The 26,954-nt window shown below is 39.4% G+C and overlaps 1 protein-coding gene across 2 annotated transcripts in view; it reads left to right on the forward strand.

The window, feature by feature from the left end:
* Window positions 1–26,954, forward strand: part of LRRC1 (leucine rich repeat containing 1) — a 132,373-nt gene that overhangs the window by 36,768 nt on the left and 68,651 nt on the right. Inside the window, exons 2-3 of one of the 2 annotated variants that reach the window (XM_042939077.1) lie at window positions 941–1,126; window positions 14,265–14,382. In XM_042939077.1, coding sequence (XP_042795011.1) covers window positions 1,076–1,126; window positions 14,265–14,382 — 169 coding nt within the window. In that variant the 5' untranslated portion in view covers window positions 941–1,075. The remainder of the gene's footprint in view (window positions 1–940; window positions 1,127–14,264; window positions 14,383–26,954) is intronic. The other variant, XM_042939076.1, reaches the window with a different exon arrangement.

Genomic DNA, 26,954 nt, shown 5'->3' on the forward strand with positions numbered 1-26,954 from the left:
GAGCCACCCAGGTACCCTTCTTTTTTTTTTTTTAAATTGAGATGTATATTCTTACATTAAATGAGTGCTAAGAATGTCAGTTTGGCCGCTTACCTAATAAGTTGCTGGTAAATAGTAAAAGTAAAATTTAAGGAATGTCAGAAAGAGCGGCTCAAAGATGTACCCCTGAGAGCTGTGCCTTTCCCTCATCACAAAGAAAGCAGACTTGTTAGACTTCCACATTTAATCAGATGTAACTGCAGACTATGGGAATTGAACAGACTCTTTTGGACACTAATGGTTTCTCTTGTTCCTTAAACAGTGGGGCAATTCAGAAAGTTTTCAAAATTAGGCCTTGTGTTTGTGGTTCTTCATCTGGATTAATATTAGAATTTAATATTTAGTTCAGTTTGTGGGGCTAAAATATAGCGATCAGCATGAGCTCTGTTTTGTTTTTGCTTGACTGTTTGCGAGTTGCTAGGGAATCTACTCTCAGTTTTTTCCATCTTGCTTCTCACCACTGTTTTGGTCAGCCAGTAGGAAATAGTGTGAATTTAGTATGTGTGAGAAATTTAAATCAGAGAGAGGACTTATCTTAAAGATGGAAAGCTGCTCTTACAGGAGCTATAAACACTTAGCAATGTAAGCGTATCAGGGGGAGAGACACTTTTATACTAAAATTACTTAATTTTAATCTTAAAATGTGATTTTAGAAAAGTCAAAATGTATGTCGTAGCTCATGTGTATTCAGAATATGTAGAAAATGCTTTGGGGCAAATCAAGCCCTTCCCCACTGCTAAATTCTGCAGTGATCCTTCTATTTCTAAATGCCGAATATCTGGTTAGGGCCAGCAGTGACTTTTTAGCCTATACAAAGATCAGGTTGCACATTTAAATTGTTTGGAGTCATGTGAGACTTCAGTAAGTATGCATCTGATGCTTGGATTATTTGTTCTTTCAGTGTTTGCTAGAGTCTACTGCTTGATGATGCACTCCCGCCTCTTTTGGAAAAGTACCTTGGCAGTTCCTTGAAACCAGCTCTCCAAAATAAATATAGTAACATCATGACTGCCACTGCAGGGCTACCGCTTAAGCCATGCAGCAGTTTGTTAGAGACGGGTTCGCGGCTGCAATACCCCAAAATGCCGTACGTACTAAGTGGTTAGCGAGGTCCTTCCTCCAACCCTTCAAGGTCTCCTGATAATGGTTTAAAACAGTTTGGTCATCTTCAGCATTACTGAGAATAAGAGACACAGTTCTTCTCTTTCCCCTTTACTTACAATTAGTACACACTAAAAGTGCCGTTAAATGTTGCCCTAGAAGTTTATGGGCCATTCTTGAATGATCGGACTCTGATAACTCAGATTAATTTTTTTAAGTGCTGTGGCAGTAACTGAATTCCCCCATTTGTTGCTTGCTATCCAAAAAGGTCAAACCTTGGCTAGGGAGGTATCCATTTATTGCTTCAGGAGACGAAAAACATTAACTAATAGGCAGTCCAAGGTATCCTATTCTTCCAAAGACAGGGACGCATCAGTGTTGCCCATCTTTATTCTTAGCTGAGCCTGTTAGTTCAGAAGAACTGATTGTTGATCCACATGCTGGTGTATTTCCTGAGAAAATTCAGTAACAGTATTCCTAACATAATTTCTCTGAATAATCCATTCTTATGAATGGTGTTGTGTGCCCGATCATAAAACAGCTTAATTGACTTTAAAAAAATTTAACCTGTAGGGGCATAACATGACAGGAGGCATTTATTTTCTTTTCATAGCATTTTGTTCCTCGTTTATTATGATTTTCACTTGCTCCCTTGTAGTCCACATATTTTGTGTCAGCTCCTGGATGTTCCTTGAGAGTAAGAGCTACATCTTGTTTGAACATCTTTTTCTCCACTTCAAAACTCTGCATAAAATAGGCACATTGTGTGTGTGTATATGCATACATATATTATACATATATATACATATATGTGTTAAGTACCATGTGTATGTACATATATGTGCATATGTATACATATATACATATATGTGTATATGTACCCATATATGTATATATGCATGTATGTATACATACATATACATATATGGGTATATATACACACACACAGTGGCTGTATATATGTATATATACACGGTACTTATTAATGCTGTTAGCTTGGATAAATTGTGTTGAATCCAAGAGACACTTTCCACTAAACGAAGTTTTATTCCATTTGAGCCATGTAATGTTTTCCTGAGTACAATATGTGAAAAATTTCACCTTGTTGAACATCCTGTGCCAAAATATAAGACCACTTTTAATAAACTCAAGTGAACATCTGTTTGACTTCTTTTGGAAGAATTTTTTTGATATGTAAACTGGTTGCAAGTTTTGCTTGAAGATACAGTTGAAGGAAAAACAACTCTTCCTTTAGATAAGTAGAATTTTTGGCTTTCTGTGGTGTAAAACATCAGCACCCAAAGGTTGAATGATCCCAAATCATTTCAATTAAATTCTTCTTTTTCCCCATAAGATTTACCTTTTTAAAGTAGTTTTTTCCCTAAAATTCCTATTACATACAAGCAAAATAGAGATTATACTGTTTATGCAATTTTGATTCTTTTTTGATAACCCTAGAACATGTGTGTTTATATTTTTAGATATTCCTCAGAAACATGACTTTTACATTTTTTTATTGAAGTATAATTAACATACAATATTATATTAGTTTCAGGTGTACAACATACTGATTTGACAATTCTGTGCATTACTCGGTGCTCACCATAGTAAGTGTGGTCACCAACTGTCACCATACATTATTACAGTATTATTGACTATATTCCCTATATGCTGTACTTTTCATCCCTGTGAATTATTTATTTTATAACTGGAAGTTTGTACCTCTTAATCCCCTTTATCTCTTTCACCCTGCCCCTTCCTGCCTCCCTTCTTCTGACAACTACCAGTTTCTTTTCTGAATTTAAGAGTCTGGTTTTTTGTTTGTTTTGTATTCTAGATTCTACGTATAAGTGAAATCATCTGGTATTTGTCTTTGTTGACTTATTTCACTTAGCATAATACCCTCCAGGTATTGCACCTGACAATGTTGCATGTGCTTCTTGCACATGACAAGATCTCATTCTTTTTTTTGTGGCTGAGTAATATTCCTGTGTGTGTGTGTGTGTGTGTATGGGTGTATGTACAACATCTTATTTATCTGTTCAACTACCGATAGACGCTTAGGTTGGTTCCATGTCTTGGGTATTGTAAATGATGCTGCAGTAAACATAGGGGTGCAGATTTTTTTCATATTAGTGTTTTTATTTGCTTTGGGTAAATACCCAGTAGTAAAATTACTGCATTATATGGTATTTATATTTTTAATCTTTTGAGGAACCTCCACACTGGTTTCCACAGTGGCTGCAAAAAACACTGCACAAAGGTTCCTTTTTTTTCCATATCCTCACCAACTTGTTGTTTCATGTCTTTTTGATACTAGCCATTCTTACTGGTGTGGGATGATATCTCATTGTGGTTTTGATTTGCATTTCCCTGATGATTAGTGATGTTGAGCATCTTTTCATGTGACTGTTGGCCTTATTGATATCTTCTTTGGAAAAATGTCCACTCAGGTCATCTGCCCATTTTTCAATCAGATTGTGTGTGTGTGTTTGTGTGTGTGTGTGTATGTATGTGTGTGTTGAATTGTATAAGTTCTTTCTGTATTTGGGATATCACCTCTTTATTGGATACATCTTTGTAAATATCTTCGCCCATTCAGTAGGTTGCCTTTTTGTTTTGTTGATGATTTCCTTTGCTGTGCAAAAGCTTTTGATTTTAGTGTAGTCCCAAAAGAGAAGCAAGATTTTTAATGGCCATATAATTATTCATTGCTTGAATTTACGATCCCATGTTAAATCCTTCCCCTGTGGTGTTTCAGGTTGATTTTTTTTTTTTTCACTTTGTCATATTTGACCCTTCTCTGTGCTGAGCCAGTCCTGCTCAATCCAAGTCTTGTCAGTTCTCCATCTGTGCCATCAGCTCATGTCCTTGGCTTGTCCCCTCACTCAGGTTCTCAGTAAAGTAATGAATGCTGTCCTAATTTATGTTACTTTTAGTATATGTGCTGCTGCAGCAAGCACCGAATACATTTTAATTTTAATAAAAGTTTTTCTTCTAATCATTTTAAATACCACTGCAAGCCTTATCTACTAATCATAGCACAGTAAGTAAAATTTTGATTTTCAAAGTGATTCACACCTGTTGTTGAGGGTGTAGGGTATACCCTTAGGGCATAAATATCTTTGTCAGGGTTCATTATTGGTGGTAGCTTGATAATGTATAAAAGCACCTCGAAAATGTGCAAATATATTAACAAATGATAGAGGATGAAATTATTAGCAGAGCCCAGAAGACAGAAAAATTGGATAGAGAAATATTTTAAGCAAAGTAAATGTAAACATCTTTGTTATAAATGCTCAAGTATACGTGCTAACACTCAGTGGGGAACTAATTTGCTTCTGTGAAATTTGTTTTACTCATGACCTTTTAGGGCCCTGTAATGGCAAGAGCCCACACCCTTTTCTTTGTTGCATAAAGAAAGAGTACCTGTGCTGCTGAATCACGAACCAATTAAAAAATTATATTTTAGAACAGGAGACTTTTTTCCTGTGATCTGTTTCATTTATTTGGACAAGAAATATGTTTCTTCCTGCTTCAGATTATAGAGGAAGTGGTTAGTTTTATTGAGGAGTTGAACCTTTATCTCCTTTCGTATTTCTTTTTTTTCTTTTTGGATTTTCAGGTGTTTATTTTATTATTTTGCTTTACAATTTAAATACATGTTACATAATTTATTTTGTACATGTAAAATATTATATAAAATATTATATCATGATGTTTTTGGTTTTTAAAATTTTTTTTAACATTTATTTATTTTTGAGAGACAGAGACAAAGAGAGACAGAGTGTGAACAGGGGAGGGCAGAGAGAGAGAGAGAGAGAGAGACACAGAATCTAAAACAGGCTCCAGGCTCTGAGCTGTCAGCAGAGAACCCAATGCCGGTCTCAGTCCTTTCATATTTCTTATCTCTTACCTGGCTCATGCAGCAGTGCATGGATAGCAGCTTTAAATTTTGTGAATCAGTGTTTCAAATTCTTATGTATTTGTGAGTCTCTTTTGAATTCCATTCTATGTTTATCTGAAAATGGTTTAAAAAAATTGAATTGCCAGTTGAATAGACAGTATTGTTAGCCTGTTTTGAAATTTACCAGGACTGTCCTGGTGCTTGGTGAAACCTTCCCCTGTGCCCCCAAACTAGACTGAGCCTTTTTTCTTTATATGCCCTTTTGCTATATCATATTATATACTTGTTTCAGATTTCTGTCTACTGCTTTCCCTGTCTTTGTCAGCCTTCCCCTTGCCGAAGGCTTTATCTGGAGTTACCTCTCTCTGCCCATGATCCTCTAGAAGTTGACTCATTTTCTTATCTGTCTAGATTACTTTCCTTTTATGTCTACTCTTTTGGCCTGGATCTAAGGGGCAGCGACACCACTTATGTGCTCTTACTTGCTGGTTTCATTAGCGTGCTCTTCCATTTCCCTTTCAACTCATTAATCAAGATGAAATGCAGCATTGGCACAGTTTTACTCTGTTATCCCTTTTGTAGCCTAAACTCCCCCTTTCCCTGTTTTACGTAGCTAATTAGAATATAGTTTCACAAATGTTTTCCGTTTGCCAGTTAACCTGAGCGTTTTATTACTCTGTGAGCCTCCAACACGATTGTGCTTCAGAATTTTCCTTAAAGAATGTTATTAACTGGCAGCAGCATTAGTGAAGCAACAAAATGTGACTGAAACCTCAGTTTCCTCATCAGTTAACTGAGATCAAAAGCTTTACCTTACTGGTACCTATAAGGATTCAAGTAAATAAAGGTGCCTGGGTGTCCCTCGCTTTGTCTGTTATCACCAAAAGGGATTCCTTCCTCATTGGTATCTGCCAGCCTCAGGAATGGTTTGATGTCTTGACTGAGGTATAACTCATATGCCATATAATTTACCCATTGAAAGTACACGATCCGATGGTTTTTAGTATATTCAGAGTTATGCAGCCGTTACCACAATTAGTTTTAGAATGTTCTTCTCACCCCAAGGGAAACCCCATACCCATTAGCAGTCACTCACCATTTCCTTGGCAACCACTAATCTACTTTTTGTAATTTTATGCATTTTTAACCTCATGCTTATTGTATTGTGTGCTAATAGGATTTTCATTTTTCTTAAGGTACACTGAAAGTATTTTGAAGTGCAATCCTATAACTTTTAGAACTAGAAAGAGCCCTTTAATCGTTTGATACTTTTTTTTTTTTTTTCCCACAAGGGAACACAGTGCTAGGGACCTTCCTGTTCTATACCTGTTTACCAAAAAAAAAAAAAAAAAAAAAAAAAAAAAAGTCTTATTAACACTTATCAGAAGTTCTTATTTTTGAGTATTTGCTAAAACTCTTTCAAATTCAAATTCTAGATGTGACGTATGATTATTTGAATTCTCTGCTTTAGACAACTTATTCTGTGAATACTTCTTGGACTTTTTCCTTTATCTGTAACTTTCTCATGTATAAAAATCCTATCTTAGCCAAAGTTGGTGCACTATATTGTTATATTTTCTGTTTAAAATTTCTTTAGGAACATCATTACTCTGTGATCAAGCATAGAATTTTCTAGGATAATCTATTCAGTTTTATATGTTTTTCTGTGGCATACCTGAGCGTTCTACATATTTTGTGGTAGACCACTTACTCTACCAGATTTCGCCCATCCCATGCCTCTTTTCAAGGTTTTTGCCACTCCTTCCATCTACAGGTACAGATTAATTCTCCAACCCCCTGGCAAAAACAACAGCATGCAGATTTTAAGGTCTAGGTCCAAAGAGTCCTTGCAGCATCTTTCTTTGCCCCTTTTGAATTCGACTTGGAGAGCTTTATGTAGGAAGCCACTTTGTCATCAGGGAGAGGACAGAGGCCGTGTGCAGAACAGTGGGGCTCTAGCTGATAGAGTAATTGCCAGACCATCAGAGTCAGGCCACAGTGGATCCTGCAGCCTTTTTGACCCTCCGTCCGACTGTAGTTGCATGAGTGAGCTCAGATGACAGCAGCAGAGGAACTGCCCAGCCACCCCACAGAATGTGAGAAATTGAAAAAAAAATGTTTTGGAATTTGCAGTGGTTTGTTAGACAGCAAAAGTTAACTGGTACATATAGGTATCAGCATTGTGGCAACGTTGAGATGATTAAAGAATGTAACCCATGTAAAGTCCTTAACTTACTGCCAAGCACAGAGAATCCCTTAAGAGAGGTTGATTGCTCTATCATATTGGCTAACGCATTATCATTTCTAATGTCATTTTGATCACTATCATCATTTTATTTCTCCTCTCCTCTGGATATAATGTCATTGCTTTTAATGAACATTAACTATGAGGAGTTAAAAGAATTTGATGCCCTTGGTGTTAGTTGTCTAGTATCTTCCTTCCTGATTAATAAGTAGTTTACAACTTTAAAAACTATTCTTATTGTAGGGGTGTCTGAGTGGCGTAGTTGGTTAAGCATTCGACACTTGATTTCAGCTCAGGTCATGATCTCACGATTTGTGAGGTTGACCCTGTGTGGGGCTCTGTGCTGACAGTATGAAGCCTGCTTGAGATTCTCTCTTCCCCTCTGTCTCTCTGCCCCTCTCCTTGTGTGCTCATGCACGTGCCCTCTGTGTCTTTCCTCTTAAATAAGTAAAACTATTCTTTTTGTAAAATAAAAAAGGTATATAGCCAAGTGCATAAGGTTTGTAAATGTACAGCTTATAACAAATTATAGAATGAACATTTGTATCTGCCACTCAGGTTGAGACATTTAGCATTACTTAGACTCCAGAAGCCTGTTGGATGCCCTTTCTGATCACAATCTTCTCCCTTACACCTATAGGTGGCCACTAGCCTGATTTCATAAGAATCTCTTCTTAGCTTTTCTTTATAGATGTTACCACCTCTGTGTGCATCTCTAAACAAAATAGTGTAATTTTTTTGACTTTTCATCTTCATGTAAGTGGAATAATATAGTATGCATTCTTTTGTGTCTAGCTTCATTTGCTGAATATTATTTCTAAGATTCTTTCCTGTAATGACTTAACAGTTAGCTTTCACTTTCATTGCTATGTAGAATTTCATTATAAGAATATACTTCTGTTAGATCTACTGTTGATGGGTATTTGAGTTATTTATAGTTTTGGGCAATTACAAATAATTCTGTCAAACACATTCTTTTATGTATTCTGGAATAATATGAGAGTTTTTTGAAAATAGATATAGAAATAGAATTTCTGAGTAATAAAGTTACAGTCACTTTTTATAAATCTCATAGAAAAGAACATTGCCAGATGATGCCAGATAGACAGTTGACCCTTGAACAACGTGGGGGTTGTGGGTGCTACCTCTTACCCTCACCGACAGTCAGAAATCTGCATATAACTTTGACTCTCCCAAAACTCCACTACTAATAGCCTCCTGTTGGCCGGGGGACTTACTGATAACATAAACAGCCGGTTAACATGTATTTGGTATGTTGTATGTATTATATACTATATTCTTAGAATAAAGTAAACTAGAGAAAATTGTTATTAAGAAATCATAAGGAAGAGAAAGTACATTTATAATGGTGTACTGTGTTTATTGGGAAAAAAATGCAGTTCAAACCTTGTGTTGTTGTTCAAGGGTCAACTATGTCCTGTATCATAACCTTTACCATATCTTCACCATATCTTTATCAAGAGGATTGGCCAAAAAGACAGTTCAGATCAAAGGGGACAGGAGTAGGGATGTGATGAGAGTTACGTGGGCATGAAAAGGGGCCACCGTTTAGTTGAAGGGTTAGAGTGAACCTGGGAGGGAAATCTTTGAATCAATTTGGTGTCATTATAGCTGGAGTCAAACAGTTTTTCGGGAGTTTAATGACTTTTTTTTTAAGTTTCTGTATTTATTTTGAGAGAGACAGAGATAGTACCAGTGGGGAAGGGGCAGAGAGAGAGCGAGAGAGAGAATTCCAAGCAGGCTCAGCACTGTCAGCTCAGAGCCTGATGTGGGGCTTGAACTCATGAACCATGAGATCATGACCTGAGCTGAAACCAAAAGTCAGGATGCTTAACCCACTGAGCCACCCAGGTACCCCCCTGGAGTTTAATAACATTCTTTATGTTGTTGTCCTCCAGGTGACTCTGTAACAATGTTTTATGTTTACCCTGGGGAGGAGAAGTTTAGGCAGTGGGGGAACAATTGACTGATCCTTGGCCATATACTAATTAAAAAGGACATAGCTGTTTTGGGACTAAGATTTCCCATGTCCCTTTCTAAGAGGAAGGGAGGTACCAACACTCTGCCAAAAGAGAAGGAAAAAGAATCTTGTCAAAATGGGGAATGGGAAAAGGAAACATGCTGTTCAGCCAAATTAGAGACTCTGCATCTACTGAAAACAAGGGTGGCTATAAGAAGGCTGTGGTGTGGCATAACAAGCCAAGGCAGTTTGGGTTCCTTTGCGTGTAATTGTACACAGTGTCCTCCAAAGTGGGCCAGTGTGCTGTAATCAGACATGGTATATAGTTGAAGAATGGTGTCTGTGTGTTGTGTCACATGATCGCTCTGTGCTGCAGCACCCTGCCAAGACAGCGACATGAATTGTTGTGCATGTGCCCTGGCTAATGTCAAGAGAAGGCAGAAGGGCTTATAGCTTGGTGGGTTTTTTCCCCAGACTATCTGAGGAAGTAGAAAACTTGAGGATTTAATAAAATCTTAGTGGCATGGTGTTGGTCTTATAAGAAAATAGTTAATTTAAAGCATTTGGATGCCAAATTAAGATCCCATCTGGGTAATGAGGGGAGGATTTAGGAAATACTGTTTTCATTTTGGGATCCTGTCAGATGGGGTTGTTTTTACGTCTGGTTTGTACATCCCAAGTTGAATAAAGTGGTGTTTGTGACAGGCTCTCTTTGAGGATGCTTTTAATATGCAGAACAAAACTTAAATTTGTCTGCTGTTATGATTTACACTAGATGTGGGGACTTGTAGGCTGTTGTTTCCACAGATGTAAAATGAACTTATTATTCACTTGCAGATCTGAGTACCTTAGTGACTTGATTTCTTGTATTATTTCTGAATGGTTCCTGAATGTATGGGATTGGTGATGGTTTTGTGCTTTTGCGGTTCTATCTTTCCTGGAGAATAAAGTGAGCTTTTCATGCTTGAGTAAACACATTGATGCATTATGAAACTGTCAGACTCTTTGAACAATTGGCATAAGCTCAATTATTCAAATATGTGACTCTTTTGAATGGCTTTTGTGTCAGCTAATGCTTTCGTACAACCAGTATAAAGAAATTTCAATACCTTTCCTTTAAGAAATTAAATCTCAACTGTATGATTAAAGAAGTCCACAGGATTAGTTCTTTCATTGAGCACTTTCATTATCAGGTACAGCTAATTGGTAGTAGTGTCCATTTGCTGAGATTCATAGTTTATTTTATTTAAAAATATCTTGCATTTTTTGTTAAATAATTTAAAGTTGTGCATTTTCCTTATCACCTAAAATAACTTTTTTTCTTGTGTTTCCTTCCTGTCAGCATGCACACGTGCTTTTTTACAGTGTACCTGCAATTTTTTCTTTTAAAATTATATCTGCATTGTAAATCTTTTTCAAGTTATATGGCCTTTTTAGTAATTATTTAGGTCTCTTACTCAATATTGAATTATTTAATAACATGCTGATCATTTCCCTTATTTTACATATATGTTTTCCAGTTTTTCCTTTTCACTGATAATAATGCAAAGACATACTGTGCCTTGTAGCTCGTTTTTCTTATTTTCAGTTACTGTGTGTTACAAGGACAGATGCTCCAAAGTATCGTTATTATGTCAGTGGACTTGAAAACTTATGTTCTATGTATTGCCCAAATGCTTTCCAAATGACAGTGCCTTCTTTTTGATTACAGAAGTATATAGTCCCTGAAGCTTATTAAATAGTAGCATTCTTCAAAATTATCACTTGGAGAAGCCTGTAATCTTAATAGAGACTTTTTCCTTTGTAAATGTAATTTATATTTTTAGCAAAGCACTATATGCAAATAGTTTTTTTTTTTTAAATCCAGTGAGCTTCATTCATAATGTGACAGTGAAGAACAGTAGCCCCTTGCACCTCCTGTCCCCACCCCAGTTTCTGACTCTTGAGAAACCCCACCTCCTGGCTCTTCCACTGATGTATGCCCCAACACTGCTAAGCTTGCTTTTAATTTGATTTTTTTTTTCACTTTGTAGTTACCTTTTGATTTCTTTCTATGGAAGGTGTGGCTTTAGTACTTACTGTTTCTTCTCTATCCTCTCAATATTGACATAACGTAAATTTTGTTTTTATCAATATGTGGATATTAAAACATTATGACCAACTATTGTTCATAACTGAGTCTTAAATTTATATTATGAATATATAAGAATACTTTGTATTTTTTGTTTTTTTGCTTACTTTGTTTTCTATGTTTCTAACTTATGGACAAACAAATCTTCTTGATCTTTTCAAACACATCAGATAATCCCACAGATGTGCATTTGCCCCCCCCCCCCCGCCCCCAAATCTTTCTTCTGTGAACCTCCCTGTTGTCTGCAGTGTGGACCAGTCGCTCTCAGGGCCAGCTTCTCAGCTGACATCTTAGAAGTCTCTTCACTCTTCATTTCTGGGAATTTCTTTTGTTTCTCTCTGTTTTGTTGATTCTCTGATTTCTGGATCTCCGATCCTCCTCCTTTGAGATTTATGCTCACATTTAATGGGTTCCTGAGGTGCAAGGAAGAGGCATTTTTTTTTTTGAGACCATGCATGTATAAAAATGTCTTTATTTTGTCATCATACTTGATGTAATTTTAGGCTGGGAATAATGTTTTCTTGGAATTTTGAAGGCATTGCTCCATGACCTTCTTACTTTCAAGGCTGCTGTGGAGTCCATCCCCTTTCTGATTCCCAATTCTTTGTTAGACCCCCAACCCCCACCTCCTGGTCTCTGGAAGCTTTTGGAATCTTCTTGTTTCTGGCATTCTGAAGTTTTATATTTCCTGGTATTCTTCCATGTCTCTGGCATTCATTTTATTGGCCATATGGTGGACTTATCCTAACCGGAAGATGCAGTCCCCTGTATTTTCCTTTGGAATACCTGTTAGTTGGATGTCATACCTTGTAGACCAGTCCTTGAATTGTCCTGTCTCATTTCTCTGTCTCATAGTCTTTTTATTCTACTTTCTGAGGGATCTTGTTAACTTTATTTTTCATTTCTTTTATTAATGTTACATATTTTTTAATTTCTAAAAACATATCTTCTTCGAAGCTTGCTTTTTATGGTACCATGTTGCTTCATTTTCTCTTATTTCTCTGAGGGTATTAATTATATTTTTTGGTTGACATGGGTACTCTCTTGCATTAGGGGCTTTCCTCAAGTGTCCAGAAAACCTTGGTTTTGTTGAAATGACAGATCTGGGGTTGCATGACAGATCTGGGGTTGCTGGGGGTGCTTGTGTGGCTCATTTGGTTGAGTGTCAGATTTTTTTTTAAAATATTTATTTATTTATTATTAGAGAGAGAGAGAGAGAGAGAGAGCGCGTGCATGAGCAGGGTAGGGGCAGAGAGAGAGGGAGACAAAGAATCCGAAGCACTATCCAGGTTCTGGGCTGTCAGTCAACACAGAGCCTGATGCAGGGCTCGAACTCACGTACCATGAGATCATGACTTGATCTGAAGTCAGATGCTCAACCACTGAGCCACCCAGGCGCCCCAAGCGTCAGACTCTTGATTTCGGCTCAGGTCATGAGCCCAGGGTCATGGGATAGAGCCCTGCATCAGGCTCCACACTGAATATGGAGCCTACTTAAGATTATCTCTCTTTTTTTCTGCCCCCTCCCCTGCTTGTGCTCTCTATGTCTCAAAACAAACAAACCAAAAAACAACAACAAAAAACTAAAACAAACACCCCCCCCCCCCCCCCGACACACACACAGACATGAAAGAAAGGAAGGAATAAAAGAATAAAGAAAGAAAAGAAAGAAAGAAGGAAAGAAAGAAAGAAAGAAAGGTTGATTGATTCAGACACTTGCGGGGTGGGGCGGGGGGGGAGGGAAGATAGTTGGAAGCTCTTTGTGCATGGGTGGGCTTGTAATCTGGGGATTCTCTGTACTGTACTGTAATTCGTGTCTGTAGGGTCTGTTCTCCTGCCTGGGAGCCTGGCTTCGGGAAGGGGGTGGAATCTCACAGGGCTTTGACTCAGTCCTTCTGTTTTTAGTAGAGTGCCTCACCCTGCCCTCAGCTGTGCTTAGAGTCAACTCTTTTAGAGGGAAATTTCCGGTCTCCTGCCTGGCTATGCAGGGTAGAGAAGAGGATGTGGGGACCTAACTGTTCTTTATATAAATTTTCAACCAGTTCTCCTTCCTTCAGAGGTCACCTGGACCTAATTTCCTATTGACTCCTTACTCCACAGGGTTGGATTTCAGCGTTGTTTGGATTCTTTTGTTAGTTCCCATTGGTTCATCTGTTTTCTGACTTTAAGGATTTTGTGGCATGTCTAGTTTGCTTCTTGTCCTTTCTCATTTTTAATTGTCTTCATGCATTTATTTCATATTTTTATATTTATATCCATTTTGTATAAATTGTTTTAGTGTCATTTTAGTACAGTTTTAAAGGGTGTGGGGCAGGGGCGGGGGGAGGCGTGTCCTCAGTATGCCCTGGTTAATGGAAGTACGCATACTTTGCTTTCGATTGGTCAAAAAACAATTTGTTCCCTTTGCACATTTGTGGGATATTTATATACTTTCTGATGCACAGTAATTTCTATTAAAAATGTCTTTTAAAATATTTTATTCTAATTTTTACATAAATTTACTTAACACAGATTGAATATCATTTTCTATAAGTAGAAAGTGTGACCACCCACTGGATAGTTTAAAGGAGTAATTACCATTCTCAGTGAGCTACTTACTCATTTTTAAAAACTTTTCAGATAATTGTAGATTGATAGGAAGTTGTGAAAAGAGTACAGAGATGTCTTTGTACCCAGTTTATCCCAGTGGTGGACTACATGACTATTATATGACTATTACTTAAATATCAAAGTCAAGAAGTTGACGTTGGTACAATGCTCATTAATTTTTAAAAGACATAGTGTTTTAAATTTCATATGGGGCAGAAAGTGTACATTGCAAATATATGTGAGACCCATGCAAAACTATTTTGTCTTTCAGCAATTTTTCCAGCTAGTCAAATTACGAAAGCTTGGACTTAGTGATAATGAAATTCAGCGGCTCCCTCCAGAAATAGCAAACTTCATGCAGCTGGTGGAACTTGATGTGTCTCGGAATGGTAAGAAAAAGATTCCACTTGAATTGTCCATTTGTCTCTTCTGGTGCTGGGGGCAATTTTTAGTAAATGTAGCTGGATAAATGCTGTTGGAGTTGCTTTTTCCGGTGGTTATGGAAAAGCTCTGTGTGAATTTGGGGATGAAATTAATGCCATTACTGAATAGTTTAGTCAGCTTACGGGTATTTACCGAAAATGTGTAATAACACAATTTTTAGATGATGATTTTCTCAAAGTAGGTTCAGTCTGATTCAGAGAGCCGGAGAGTGGACTGGGCAGTCATAATACCCAGCCCCCTCATTTTACCGAGTGTGACACTGAGAGCTGTTGGTGCGGTCATTTGCCCAGTGCTCAGAGGCTGCTGAGGCGAGGGGGAAGGGCGGGGCGGGGGGAAGGTTGGTTTGTCCGGCTGTGCTCCTGTGAGAATCTGTCTCCCTGCAGTGAACAGAGCAGCTCGCTGTCCAGGCATCGTCTTGAGATTGATTATTCCTAATTAGGCCACTGATGATTCTGCACACTGGGGTTTGTGTGGTATCTTTTGTGAATTTATTTTGATTACCAGGTTTCACTGGAATGATGAAGTGCTTCCTTTTTCTTGAACATTCCAGTAGGATATCTCTATCCCGTTTAACCTTTCACTTTTAAGTGGATACCCTGGTTTAACCTTGTGGATTATAGCCCCGACAGCACTCGTGGAGTGGGCCGGAGCCCCTGCCAGTGACAGCAGACATGATTAATTACTTTGAGTTCAAGTGGCAGCTCCCAGTGGTCCTGTCTTTAGTGATGGAATTCAGTTCTTGCAAAGACTCTGGTGTAACTTCCTCAGGATAGGTCCCGGCGTGCTCTGAATTATTTATACAAATGATGATCCTTTCCCTTCAAGTTTCTCCTCAGCGAGCCTCAGATCTGGATCTTTCATTCTCGTGTCTTCCACAGAAACCACAAGGCTCAGGTACAGAACATTTTGGTGGGTCATTGTCATAAGACAGCAGTGTAATCAATGCTTAATTGAAAATGTGAAGAAAAAACGATTTTACCCCCTACTTTTAACAGCTGTTAAATTTTTGGCATCTATCAGAGCCCATGAATTGGAAACTGTCTTTAGCCCAGGCCATATGTTCTTGACATAGACTCTACTTTTATTTTTCTTGAGAATTATTTCTTATCTTGAAGGTAATGGAAAAAGTGAAAAAATCTTATCTTTTGGACTGGCTGATTGGGTTGCAGAGGACCCAAATCTGCTTAGGTAAAGGGTATTGGATTTTAAGGATGGGGGTGGAGCTAACATTCCAAAATCATTGGCACGGAGCTGGCATCGGACACTATGTTTGGAGTTTCATGGCCTCTGTCTTATGGTGTGTCTGCTTCTGTTGGTAGCTGCTCTGTTCTTCCCTCCCTGCTGACCTGCTCTCTTGGAACTGGCCCCTCCAGGCCCAAGTTGTTGTGGTGCCTTGCCTTGCACTTTTTGGCTTCTGACCCTGCTGGGCATCTGTTTGCCAATGACACATTTCTAAGTGAGGAATGGTTGCTCCAGCTCATCTTTTTAGGCCAAGTATAAACTACAAGCTGTAGGTCACAGGACACCCTGATGTTTGGCTCCCCGGAGACAGGGGTGGCAAGTAGTGCAAAGCTTGACCCCACCCCTCGGCACAGATACAGCTCCCCTTACACCTGAGTGTGGCATGGGGCGGGCATCTGAGGCCATATATATATCCTATATCACATTGATCTAAAGTATATAGAATTGAGGGGCACCTGGGTAGCTCAGTCCGTTGAGTGTCCGACATGGACTCAGGTCAAGATCCCACGGTTTGTGGGTTTGAGCCCCGTGTGGGGCTCTGAGCTGTCAGCACAGAGCCTGCAGCCAGCTTCAGATTCTGTGTCTCCCTCTTCTGCCTCGCTCCTGCTCACTCTCTCTCTCTCAAAAGTGAATAAACATTAAAAAAAAAATTAGGGGCACCTGGGTGGCTCAGTTGGTTGAGCATCTGATTTCGGCTCAGGTCATGATCTCAGAGCTCGTGAATTCAAGCCCCGTGTCGGGCTCTGTGCTGACAGCTTGGAGCCTGGAGCCTGCCTTGGACTCTGTGTCTCCCTCTCTCTCTGCCCTTGACCCGCTCGCATTCTGTCTCTGTCTCTCTCAAAAGTAAATAAACATTAAAAAATTTTTAAAAATTCAATAAAGTATATATAATTGAAACTGCTATCCCTTGTTTCAGAAATTATATGTTATGAAGAATCGCTGGCAATTAATTCTATAAGGAAGCAGTGACTTAGGAAAGTGGTCACTGAAATCACACAATCTGAAGAAATAAAAGAGCAATTTTGAAATTGGCATTAGAAAAGTTCTACCACTTTCACATCTGCAGTTTCTTTCCATTCTTAGCTAGAAAGAAGGGCCACATGCTTCCTCCCATGTGTCCCTTTATACCTTCCAGCATATTGATGAAAGAAACTAGACTTTTATGGAAGTCAGTGTCAGGACGCAGAATGAAGTTTCCTTTCCTTCTGCAGGTGTTGGGAGTTTTGTGAAGGATCCTGCAGATGCTGTCACCTTATCAGGCTTATTTGGAAATGCTGAGGGGAGGGGCGCCTGGGTAGCTCAGTCAGTTAAGCATCTGACTCTTGGTTTTGGCTCAGGCCCTGATCTCATGGTTTGTAGGTTTAAGCCCCGTGTCGGACTCTGCGCTGATAGCGTGGAGCCTATTTGGGATTCTTTCTCCCTCTCTCTGTGCCCCTTTCCCACAGCTAATGTGCACACACACAGTCTCCCTCAAAATAAATAAATAGACATTAAAAAAGTGCTGAGGGGAGTTAACCTCCCCCTTCCCCTATGGGCAGAGCCTTGCTCTGGCTCAGTAGCATGGGTGTGTGTGTGTGTGTGTGTGTGTGTGTGTGTGTGCGCGCGCGCGCATGTGTGGGCGTGATGGACAGTGTGGAGGAGGATGGCAGGCAGGGTTCCAGGCTTTCTTTGAGGTTGTGAGAAAAACAGAGATGACAGAACAGAACAAGGTCATATTTAGTTTAACCAACAGGAACATGGGTCTTAAGCTATTTCCAGGTCAGGCAAATCTCACTGTTCCCTCTCTCTCTTTTTTTTTTTTTGCAGATTAAATCACAATGAATTTCCTAGGCAACTGAGTAGGTAAATAAAAGTTGTGAAGTCTCTAGCCTGAGAGGCCGTGTGAAAACCCCTACTTTGTATGGATACAGGCATTTGTAAGGGTTTGCTTACATCTGGAGGCCTGGTGGAGCCTCTAGTATTCTGTGGCCCCGGCTGAGGCTGCCCTCCATGATCAGAGAGACTGTTCCTTTTAGTCCTTCCCTAGTCCCTGAATTGTAGCAGGTCCACAGCCAGAGCTCTCTGTGTCACGGTAGGACCTTTACTGGCTTCCTCAGTTCCTGATTTTCCAGAGAGCATTACCGGACCATGGAGGAAGGCAGGGTGTTGGTATCAGACCCCACAAGTCTTTGGTTCAGTGCTTGTCAAACTTCAGCATGCAGTAGGTTTTGTTAACCTGCAGATTCTGATGCAGTAGGGCTGGACCGGGGCTTGAGATGCTGCATTGCTGGAAGTCCCCAGGGGCTGCCAGCCCTGCTGATCCCCTGAACACGCTGAGTAGCAGGATCCACAAGCTCACTACTAACATTCCTTCAGCAGCTTCCTGTGGTTATGAGCGTCACTATGCTCAGGTTCCACGGGCTCTGCACCTTCTCGCATGGAAGGTGGGAAACCTTCAAGATACTACTGGTGAAAAGCTAAGATGCTGTTACTGACCTAAGCTCGAGTTGGCCTTTCAGTCCAGGAGCAAAATTAGACGTGTTCTGGTGTTCCTTAGCTCAAGTGAGGAAGAGAAGACAAGTTTTGTGTTTGTCTCCAGAAAAATCTATAAATGAGGAGGAGAGAAGTTTTTATAGGCATGTGTCCTATGCCAAGTACTGCCAAGACCTCTAAACCCTGATTTTGTGGCTTTGTTCTCTGGCATTTCAGGCACAAAGTCCAGGGGATTGTGTATTGTGTTAGAAATGAGAAGAGTGAGCTTAGGAAAGAAGAGTGGTGCTTGTAGGTTATATATAGGCTGTGGAGACCTGTTCTGGAGTAAAAGGAGAGAGAGGCTTAGGATGAGCACAGTTTTGCCCCCGAAATGGCTGGATGTGGTTGGCAGGCAGGACTCTGGGTGGGAGCCCTGGCTCTGTTGCTCAACACCTGGCTATGGACAGTGTTTGGCCGTGTCCTGTGAAGGAGTAGGGACGAGGCACTGCTTCCATACAAACCGGTGAGAGGCGAGGAAAGTGACACATTTCTCGTGTCCTAACAGTGGATTATTTTTTTAGTCAGGCAATAACTAAAATAAACTGGGGGTAAAAGAAACTAGGTGTTTCCTCTGACTGTAGATTAAAGGATGATTGGAGTGTATAAAATTGGTATCTGAATATGGTGTTACAATGCCTAAAGAAAGCCCTGATTCCAGGGCTTACATCACGGTCCTGATTTAAGGTCTGAAGCAGTTTTCTGTGGTAAAATGCTTCATGTCTGTTTCCTGTGCTCACTGATCCTTAGTTGTTGGAGGGACACGACCTCTAGATATGTAAGAAAAGGTATTACCCCATGGTACTATCTTGCTATCCAGGAATCTCAGGCCGACTTTGTTAATGCATCACGAATCCTGCTTGAAGGGTTAGTCACTTGAATTTTATAGCCTGTGCTGTTATTTGACTTACATCACAGTACTATATCATTATCCATTTAGTTCATTTTTTCCCCAAGTGTAAGGCATATACCACTGGTACTGCTAGGGATGATTTTAAGTGGTGCCACATAACAGCAGTTTCTAATATTGAGTCATGGTGAGAAAGTTAGCATTTTTGTAAAAAAACAATATTCCTTTTGGATTGCCTTCTTTTTTTTTTTTTTATTTAAAAAAAAATTTTTTTTTTTTCAACGTTTTTTATTTATTTTTGGGACAGAGAGAGACAGAGCATGAACAGGGGAGGGGCAGAGAGAGAGGGAGACACAGAATTGGAAACAGGCTCCAGGCTCCGAGCCATCAGCCCAGAGCCTGACGCGGGGCTCGAACTCACAGACCGCGAGATCGTGACCTGGCTGAAGTCGGACGCTTAACCGACTGCGCCACCCAGGCGCCCCATTGGATTGCCTTCTGTAGAACTTAGTAACACTATGTTATATTTATCATCACACTTATCTGCTGTATGCGGGGTTATTAGTTTCTATCCATGATAGTGACTTAAAGAAGTTGGCTTCCTTTAGAAATAAATCTCAGATTTGAAGAGGTGATTTAACAGAATGAGGTAAATTCCAAAGAACACAGGTGCTCTACTAGTATGGCCATCATTGTGAAGGTGGACAGGGATGGCTGGCATTGAGGGGTCCCACTGATTAGTATGAGCATTTCAGACCAAAGAACCCATGGGTTTATTTCACTCTGGGGCACACAGAAAAACACGGCCAGCGTCCGCACACCCTGCCTAAGTACTTCGCAGACTTGAGTTAACAAAAACCTAAAGGATAGTTTTAGTACAAATCGTCACGATCACCAGGACAAGACTTCAGAGTGAGCAGATAGACAACCTGTCTACCAGTACGGCCTTCGTCCCACAGAGTCCAGAGGCCAGACTTTGCTGAAATGCATGGGTCAGTTGTCCTGTGTCCAGCCACAAGAAGCCGATCAGTGTCTGTGGTCTGTGGCTGTGGGTTTGTGTAATGAAATCCAAAGCCCGTTTTGAAGCCTCCTGAAATGACCTTGTATAACACCAAGCCTTGGTGCTTCTGAGTATGCCCTGAAAAAAGCTCTTTCTGGCAAGCAATACATCCAGTGTGCCTCAAAGTCTTGCTACTTAATTGTGAACAGTTAGCCTTTTTTTTGGTAATAACTACATACACCCACACCCCAAGTGTGGCAGAGGCCAGTTTTCTACCCATGCAGACTTCAGACTAGCCACAGTCAAGCCATTGTTCTCTCTTTTCTCACTGCCTAATTCGTGCCTAAGTTTAGTGCTCTCTCATTAGCTCTGTTACCTGCTCCAGTGGCTGGACTTCATACCGGCCCCAGTGACATCCCACGAAGAGAGGCCCCATGGGCCACTCTACCTTGTGTCTGGAGAGCTGGTCACTTTCCAAACCAGAGCTTGCTGTTTTACCTTTGTAAGAACTGTGACTTTCCTGTCTTGAGCCCTTTCTCTGTCTTAGCTTGTCCCTTTGCTTTTGTTAGGAAGAAAGGTTAATACAGAAAAAAAATAGAATTGCCTATTTCTCATGTTTTAATTCCAGATAATAACAATTATTTTTAAAGCAGAGGTGGAAAGAAATTAGGCTTATGTGAGATTTCTAGTCACCTTAGCATGCTACAAATAGTTTTTCTCCCCCCACCCTGGGAGCATTGTTGAAATGTGAAGATATATAGAAACCATTTAAAACACAGAAAAAGGTGAAACCAACTTTTCAAATAGCCCCCCCTTTGGATGATATAGAAACATCAGTGATATTTTAGCAAATAAAACTGAAAATCCATGACAGTTTAATGTTACACATTGTTAAATCAGAAGGGAAATTCTTAGAACATTGCCTTTGCTCCAAATGTTTTTGGCACTCTTTCAGAATTTGTAGTGCATAATTTTGCATATCCTCAGACCAGTAGTTTCACTTTGTAGTGTGGATTGGTTTTTAAAACCAGGCAGACATTTTTAAATGCCAATTTAGGTAAATAAACCAGGACACTGACAGTCTTACGTTAGTTACTCCATATCTGCTTCAGATAGAGCAATTTCAAAAGGGTTGCATAATAATTCTGATCAATAGAAACAGCTCTGAAAACCATATATTAACTACCAAAGGGCAGGCACATCTTTAAATGTATTTTCAGCATATATGTTTTTAGAGTACAAAGGCAAGCTTAGAACTTCATGACCATGTATCTTCAAAGTATCCAGTATTGCTGCAGACAAATTTTTAGCATTTCTCCTTCAGTATTAGCTGCCTTAAAATAAAATCTGAGCTTGCTTTTTACATTATATATGAACCATTACAGAGATCTGCTGTACAGTGATTTCATTAGTGAAATAAAATCTGAATATTATGTATTTTCTTATTCAGATAATCTACAGAAACTAAACTTTGATACTATAGATCCCTTTTGATGGCCATATTGACACTTTTTGTATTTTTTTCCCCTTAACTTTTCTCCAGAATATCTGAATCCTTTTTGCTCTCATCTCGAAGGGTTTCCTTAGGTTGCCTGCCTTGTACTTCCTTTTCCAGAATGTATAGAAGAGTAAACTATTGCTATTTATTATGGTAATATAGCTTAATTTCTGGTTACCAGAAAAGTTGTGATTCTCCTGAGTAAGTTGTAGGTTTATGTAACTTTGTCTCTTGACTTTTTTTTTTTTATTAGCAGGTTTATAATAGAGATGATAACCTTTGCATTTGAGAACAACACCTCTGAATATACTTTTTAGGTCAACAAGCTCTTTGGTTAGTTCCAGGTTCTTTGAATTCTTTGTCTACCTTCCTCCCTCGTCCCCTGCCCACTTCATTTCATTCACTCGGTCTTCAAATGCTATGCTCTGTGTTAGATGCCACATTTTCCAAAAACAATGGTAGATTTACATAGAGCTAAGGCAGAGTTAGAGAAGCAAAAATAATTGTTTTAAAAAAATGGTTTCTCCTGAAATAAAACAAAACTCCAACATGTGGGATGACAGTTTCTGTTCACTTTTTAATTAAGCAATATATGTAGGCATGGCTTTGACAGTTTCCAGCTCTGAAAGTGATTGCAAGTAAGCGGCCATATTACTTCATTTTGATCTTGATTTTGAGGCCACCTACTTTGCCATGTGAATGTGCCTTGAGCCAAGTGACGCTGAGCCTCTGGGCAGCTAAAGGCCGGGTGGCATCTCTGTGTCAGGATGGTGACAGCTACACTCTGCTCTGAATGCAAACGGTGCTCTGAGCTTATTAAGCTGGAAGAGACACAACTTAGAAAGGGGTGGAGGATCCAAGAAGGAGAAAGTGAATGAGGAGCTGCAGCTTGAGGATTATATATAGAAATCATTTGGTTTTTAAATTAGCTTTATAAGTGTTGAATAAGTCTCCAACCTGAGGTATCTGTGCAAAGCTAATAATGAATTATGATTCTGAATTATTTTGCAGTTTGAAAAAAGGCTTGGACCCTGGCCTCTTTTTTTTTTTTTAATGTTTACAGTTATTAACTATAGCCCGTAATTACTTCAAGTAAAATTTATTGAGCACCTACTGTATTTATCTAAGGCTCTTTGCCTTAGTCTTCCATCCCTTAAGGAAGTAAATCTACAGGCACAACAAACATATGTGAAGAACTGCACATAACATCTGTTACGCTGTTGTATAAATAAAGTGCTGGGGCCAGCAGAGGAGTGTCAGTAACTGTAACTGATTTGAAAGAAGCTTGAAGGAAGAATGTGTTCTTTTGGTTTGAAATTGAAATCAGGCAGTCTTTAGAAATTCTCATATTTTAGTTGTAAATTTGGAGGGAGTTAGTAAGTGGATTCCTCAGCTGAGTGTTTATTGTTACTTGTTGGAGATTTTTTTCAAATGTTTGTTATGGATTTACAGAGTCAGAAATATCCTTAAAATGCAAATATCTCAGCGCTTGTCTTTTAGATATTCACTGAAAATTTTTATATTTATCAAAAATCAAAGAAGCACCCAGTACATAAGAATAACAACTGAAACTACATGAGTTGTCATCAGATTCTTTCTCATTATTGTACAGCTGATTACTGCTGTGTTGTAAAGGATTTGTTCTGCCAGGTGAAATGCTAAGCTCCGTGTAGTAGTCAAGATAGACTGACTATTGATTTAAAAAAAAAAAAAAAAAAAAGCCAAAATCTCAAGTCCTCAACACATTGAAGAACTTTATTAGTGCTCGACTTACAGTCCAGTTCGGGGGGAGGGATGTGGGAGTCAGGGGGAGACAGAGAATGGGGAAACGGGTGGTGAGAGGCTCTACACAGTCAAGGATCATGGCTTCTTCTTAAGATGTTACATCTTCACTCAACTAATAGCTTCCAAGGTCCTCGTGGGAGGGGAAGACATTGGGGGATTGTATGTGGGCAGTTTGTGTGGATCATGTCAAGAAATGCTGTACATCATTTCCATCCATGTTCTACTGGCTAATTTTATGCCCCCAACTTAACTGAAAGGAGCTTGGAAATGCTGTTAGATATTTGTACAGGAAGAGAAACCTGGCTGTTGGTAAACACTAGCATCATCTACCACAAATGGCAAATAATTGAATGCTGCCATTGTTTGGTTTTATGTCACTGGTCACATGCAGGCCTCGTAAACAAACACACACACACACACACACACACACACGATTATGTTGCACTGTCACAACCTTCCAGTGAGTGACACATTTATGGGAAATTTAGATACATGTCAGTAGAGGACAAGGTAGCTTTCCTTCCCATTTCTGCACAAAAAATTTTAAACCCAGGAATAGATGAACAGGATTGATAGCCATGGATGCTAATCATTGGCATAAAATCTGTGCAAGTATGCATAATGTTTTCTAATTTGAATTTTTAGAAACTAAAATATATTTTGAAAATTAGAATTTTATATTTGAGGAATGTTTGAAGCTCTTGCTCTAGGCAATATGGGATCATTAACAGTTTTCAAGCTAGAGATCACCATCTTGGACAAGCTGCTTAACCTCCCTGTGCCTCAGTTTCTTCATCTGTAAAATGGAGATACAATAGCCCTGACTTCATAGAGATGTGACCCTCAAAAGAGGCTGTGCTTAGAACAGTGCCTTGTGCATAATGAACACTCAGCATTAGCTGCCATAACTAATCCTGTCATCATCCTCATATTGGGTCATGGAGATCTGAGCTAGCACTGTGAGATTAAGAATGAAGGGCAGGGGGGCGCCTGGGTGGCTCAGTCGGTTGGGCGTCCGACTTCGGCTCAGGTCATGATCTTGCGGTCCATGAGTTCAAGCCCCGTGTCAGGCTCTGTGCTGACAGCTCAGAGCTTGGAGCCTGTTTCAGATTCTGTGTCTCCCTCTCTCTCTCTGACCTTCCCCCATTCATGCTCTGTCTCTCTCTGTCTCAAAAATGAATAAACGTTAAAAAAAAATTAAAAAAAAAAAGAATGAAGGGCAGGGGCGAGGACACCACGGGTTTGGAGGCTGGAGTGATGTGGGTGAGGGGGGTTCCTGCCTGAGGCGCCATCTACACACCAGGTGCCATGTCCAGCCATTGTGCCACCTCGTCACCCCTGTGTTTTGTCTAATTCACACGCTACTCCTGGGAGGTGGGCAGAAGCATCGCAGAATGAATGATGAGGAAACGGAGCCTTGAAGAAGTGCTGTGTCCCAAACTGTACTTGTACTTAGTTGTGGGACTGAAATAAGAAACTCAGCAGAGTGGCACTTCTAACTATTTTTGGAGCATCTAGAAAATGATAAAGGTAGGCCTATTACTTTTTGTCTGGGTTAGAGAAAGTATATAGACAATACTGGGACTAGGTTCTCCCTGGATTCAGAGATAAAAACAGGGAAAAATCATTAAGACATTTAAACTCCTAAAATCTACATAGTGAATGAATCCAATCACTTCTAAAATTGGCCTACCCAGAGAGGAGGTGTTTTGTAAATCTTCTAAGGCTGGAAATGGAACATCATCTAATGAAAGATGTGTGGCTTTCGCAATAAGCTATTATGTCACACTTCTAACGTAATTGTGCTGTTTTGATAAAAGATCACAATCTCATAAGATTGGTGCCTTGCTAGAAGTGTAGAACAAGGAAAGCCAAAAACTAAGACTGCATAGGATTTTACCTTAGAAAGAAAAGAGATTAGACAACACGAACGTCCCTTGGAAGCAAGTGTAGCCTTCTTTTTTATCCATGGGATGGTTAAGATCATTCCATTCTTTTCTCAGGATATGAATATTCACCAAAACACTGTCATGGGCATTTAATTCTCTGATATGAACATTGAAGAGAGGTGACAGATAGGCTGACCAGTTGCCTTTAGTACCTAGTTCCTTTAGCATGGCTGATCACTTGGTCCCATGTGAATTTTCTTAGCATGGCACATGCTTTCACAGCCTGATCTTCTCCAAACACATTGTCACTGAGCTGGCAACTAGAAGACTCTTACCTGATTAACCCACAGAGGATCATCTCTTTGGTGTTACGCTATATGAAGCTATGCCTCCAGCAGCCAGCGAATTTGCCCTCTTTGAAATTTTTGGAACACCGAGTAGCACTAATTCAGTGGGTCTTCAATTTCTCTCTCCCTCTCTTTCTTTCTTTCTTTCTTTCTTTCTTTCTTTCTTTCTTTCTTTCTTTCTCTTCCTTCCTTCCTTCCTTCCTTCCTTCCTTCCTTCCTTCCTCTCTTGGTAAAATGAATTACGTTTGCCCTAAGAAGATGAAGAAAAGCACCTTGAAAAGGGTAGAGAAATGAATCACTAGGATCAGTTCTTTTGTAGCTTATGTTGTTTAAAGCACATGTTCATTGTTGAGAATTAAATAATAGTCAAACACAAAGACACATTATTGGAAAACCAAGAGAACTGTGTGAATCTTTATTTATTGGGTGCCTGTTCTGGACTACCAGTAGGCTAAGCACTTCATGTGTATATTCTCATATAATATCTCATTGAATCATCAAATCTTCTCCAAGCAGTACCCTGGTATCCTCTTTTTACAGATGAGACAACTGAGTCTCATAAATAAACCACGGGAATGTAATATATAGCACATTTACTACAGGTAGTAATCCTGTACTGCATATTTAAAAGTTGCTAAGAGAGTATATCTTTATTTTTAATATTTAAGTGTTTATTTATTAATTTTTGAGAGAGAGGCAGAAAGAAGGAGACAGAATCCCAAGGAGGCTCCGCACCATCAGCACGGAGCCCAACACGGGGCTTGCACCCACGAACCACGAGATCATGGCCTGAGCCAAAATCAAGAGTCAGACGCTTAACCAACTGAGCCACCCAGATGCCCTGTTAAGAGAGTAGATCTTAAAAGTTCTCATAACAAGAAGAAATTTTGTAAGTATATCTGGTGACGGATGTTAAATAGACTTACCGTGGTAATCATTTCACAATATATATAAATACTGAATTATGCTCTACACCTGAAACTTGAATATGGTTATATACCCGTTATATCTCAATCAAAAAAAAGTGAGTCTCAGATTAAAAACTTTTTCTTGGGCACATGGCTAGTGAGTAGCAGAACTGGTATTTGATCCCAGGTTGGTGAGACTCTAAAATCACGGTTCTTTCTCCCCAGTATAAAAGTGTTTTATCTTACTACTGAGGAATGAGCATCAATAATGTTTTTAATGTATTTTATTTATCTTTTTCCCCCTTTTATTACCAGTTTCACAAAACTGGGATTATGCAGCACATGTCTCTTGCTTTTATTCACTTATTATGGGTTGTGTTTCCCAAAGCATTATTACTAAATACGTAAATGTTTTAAAAGGCAGATTAATTTATAGCTCCTACCTTTTTATCTTTCTGGAGAAAATATGAACAGATCTGTAACACCTAAC

This window comes from Panthera leo, chromosome B2, assembly GCF_018350215.1.
Source record: "Panthera leo isolate Ple1 chromosome B2, P.leo_Ple1_pat1.1, whole genome shotgun sequence".
NCBI classification, from domain to species: domain Eukaryota; kingdom Metazoa; phylum Chordata; class Mammalia; order Carnivora; family Felidae; genus Panthera; species Panthera leo.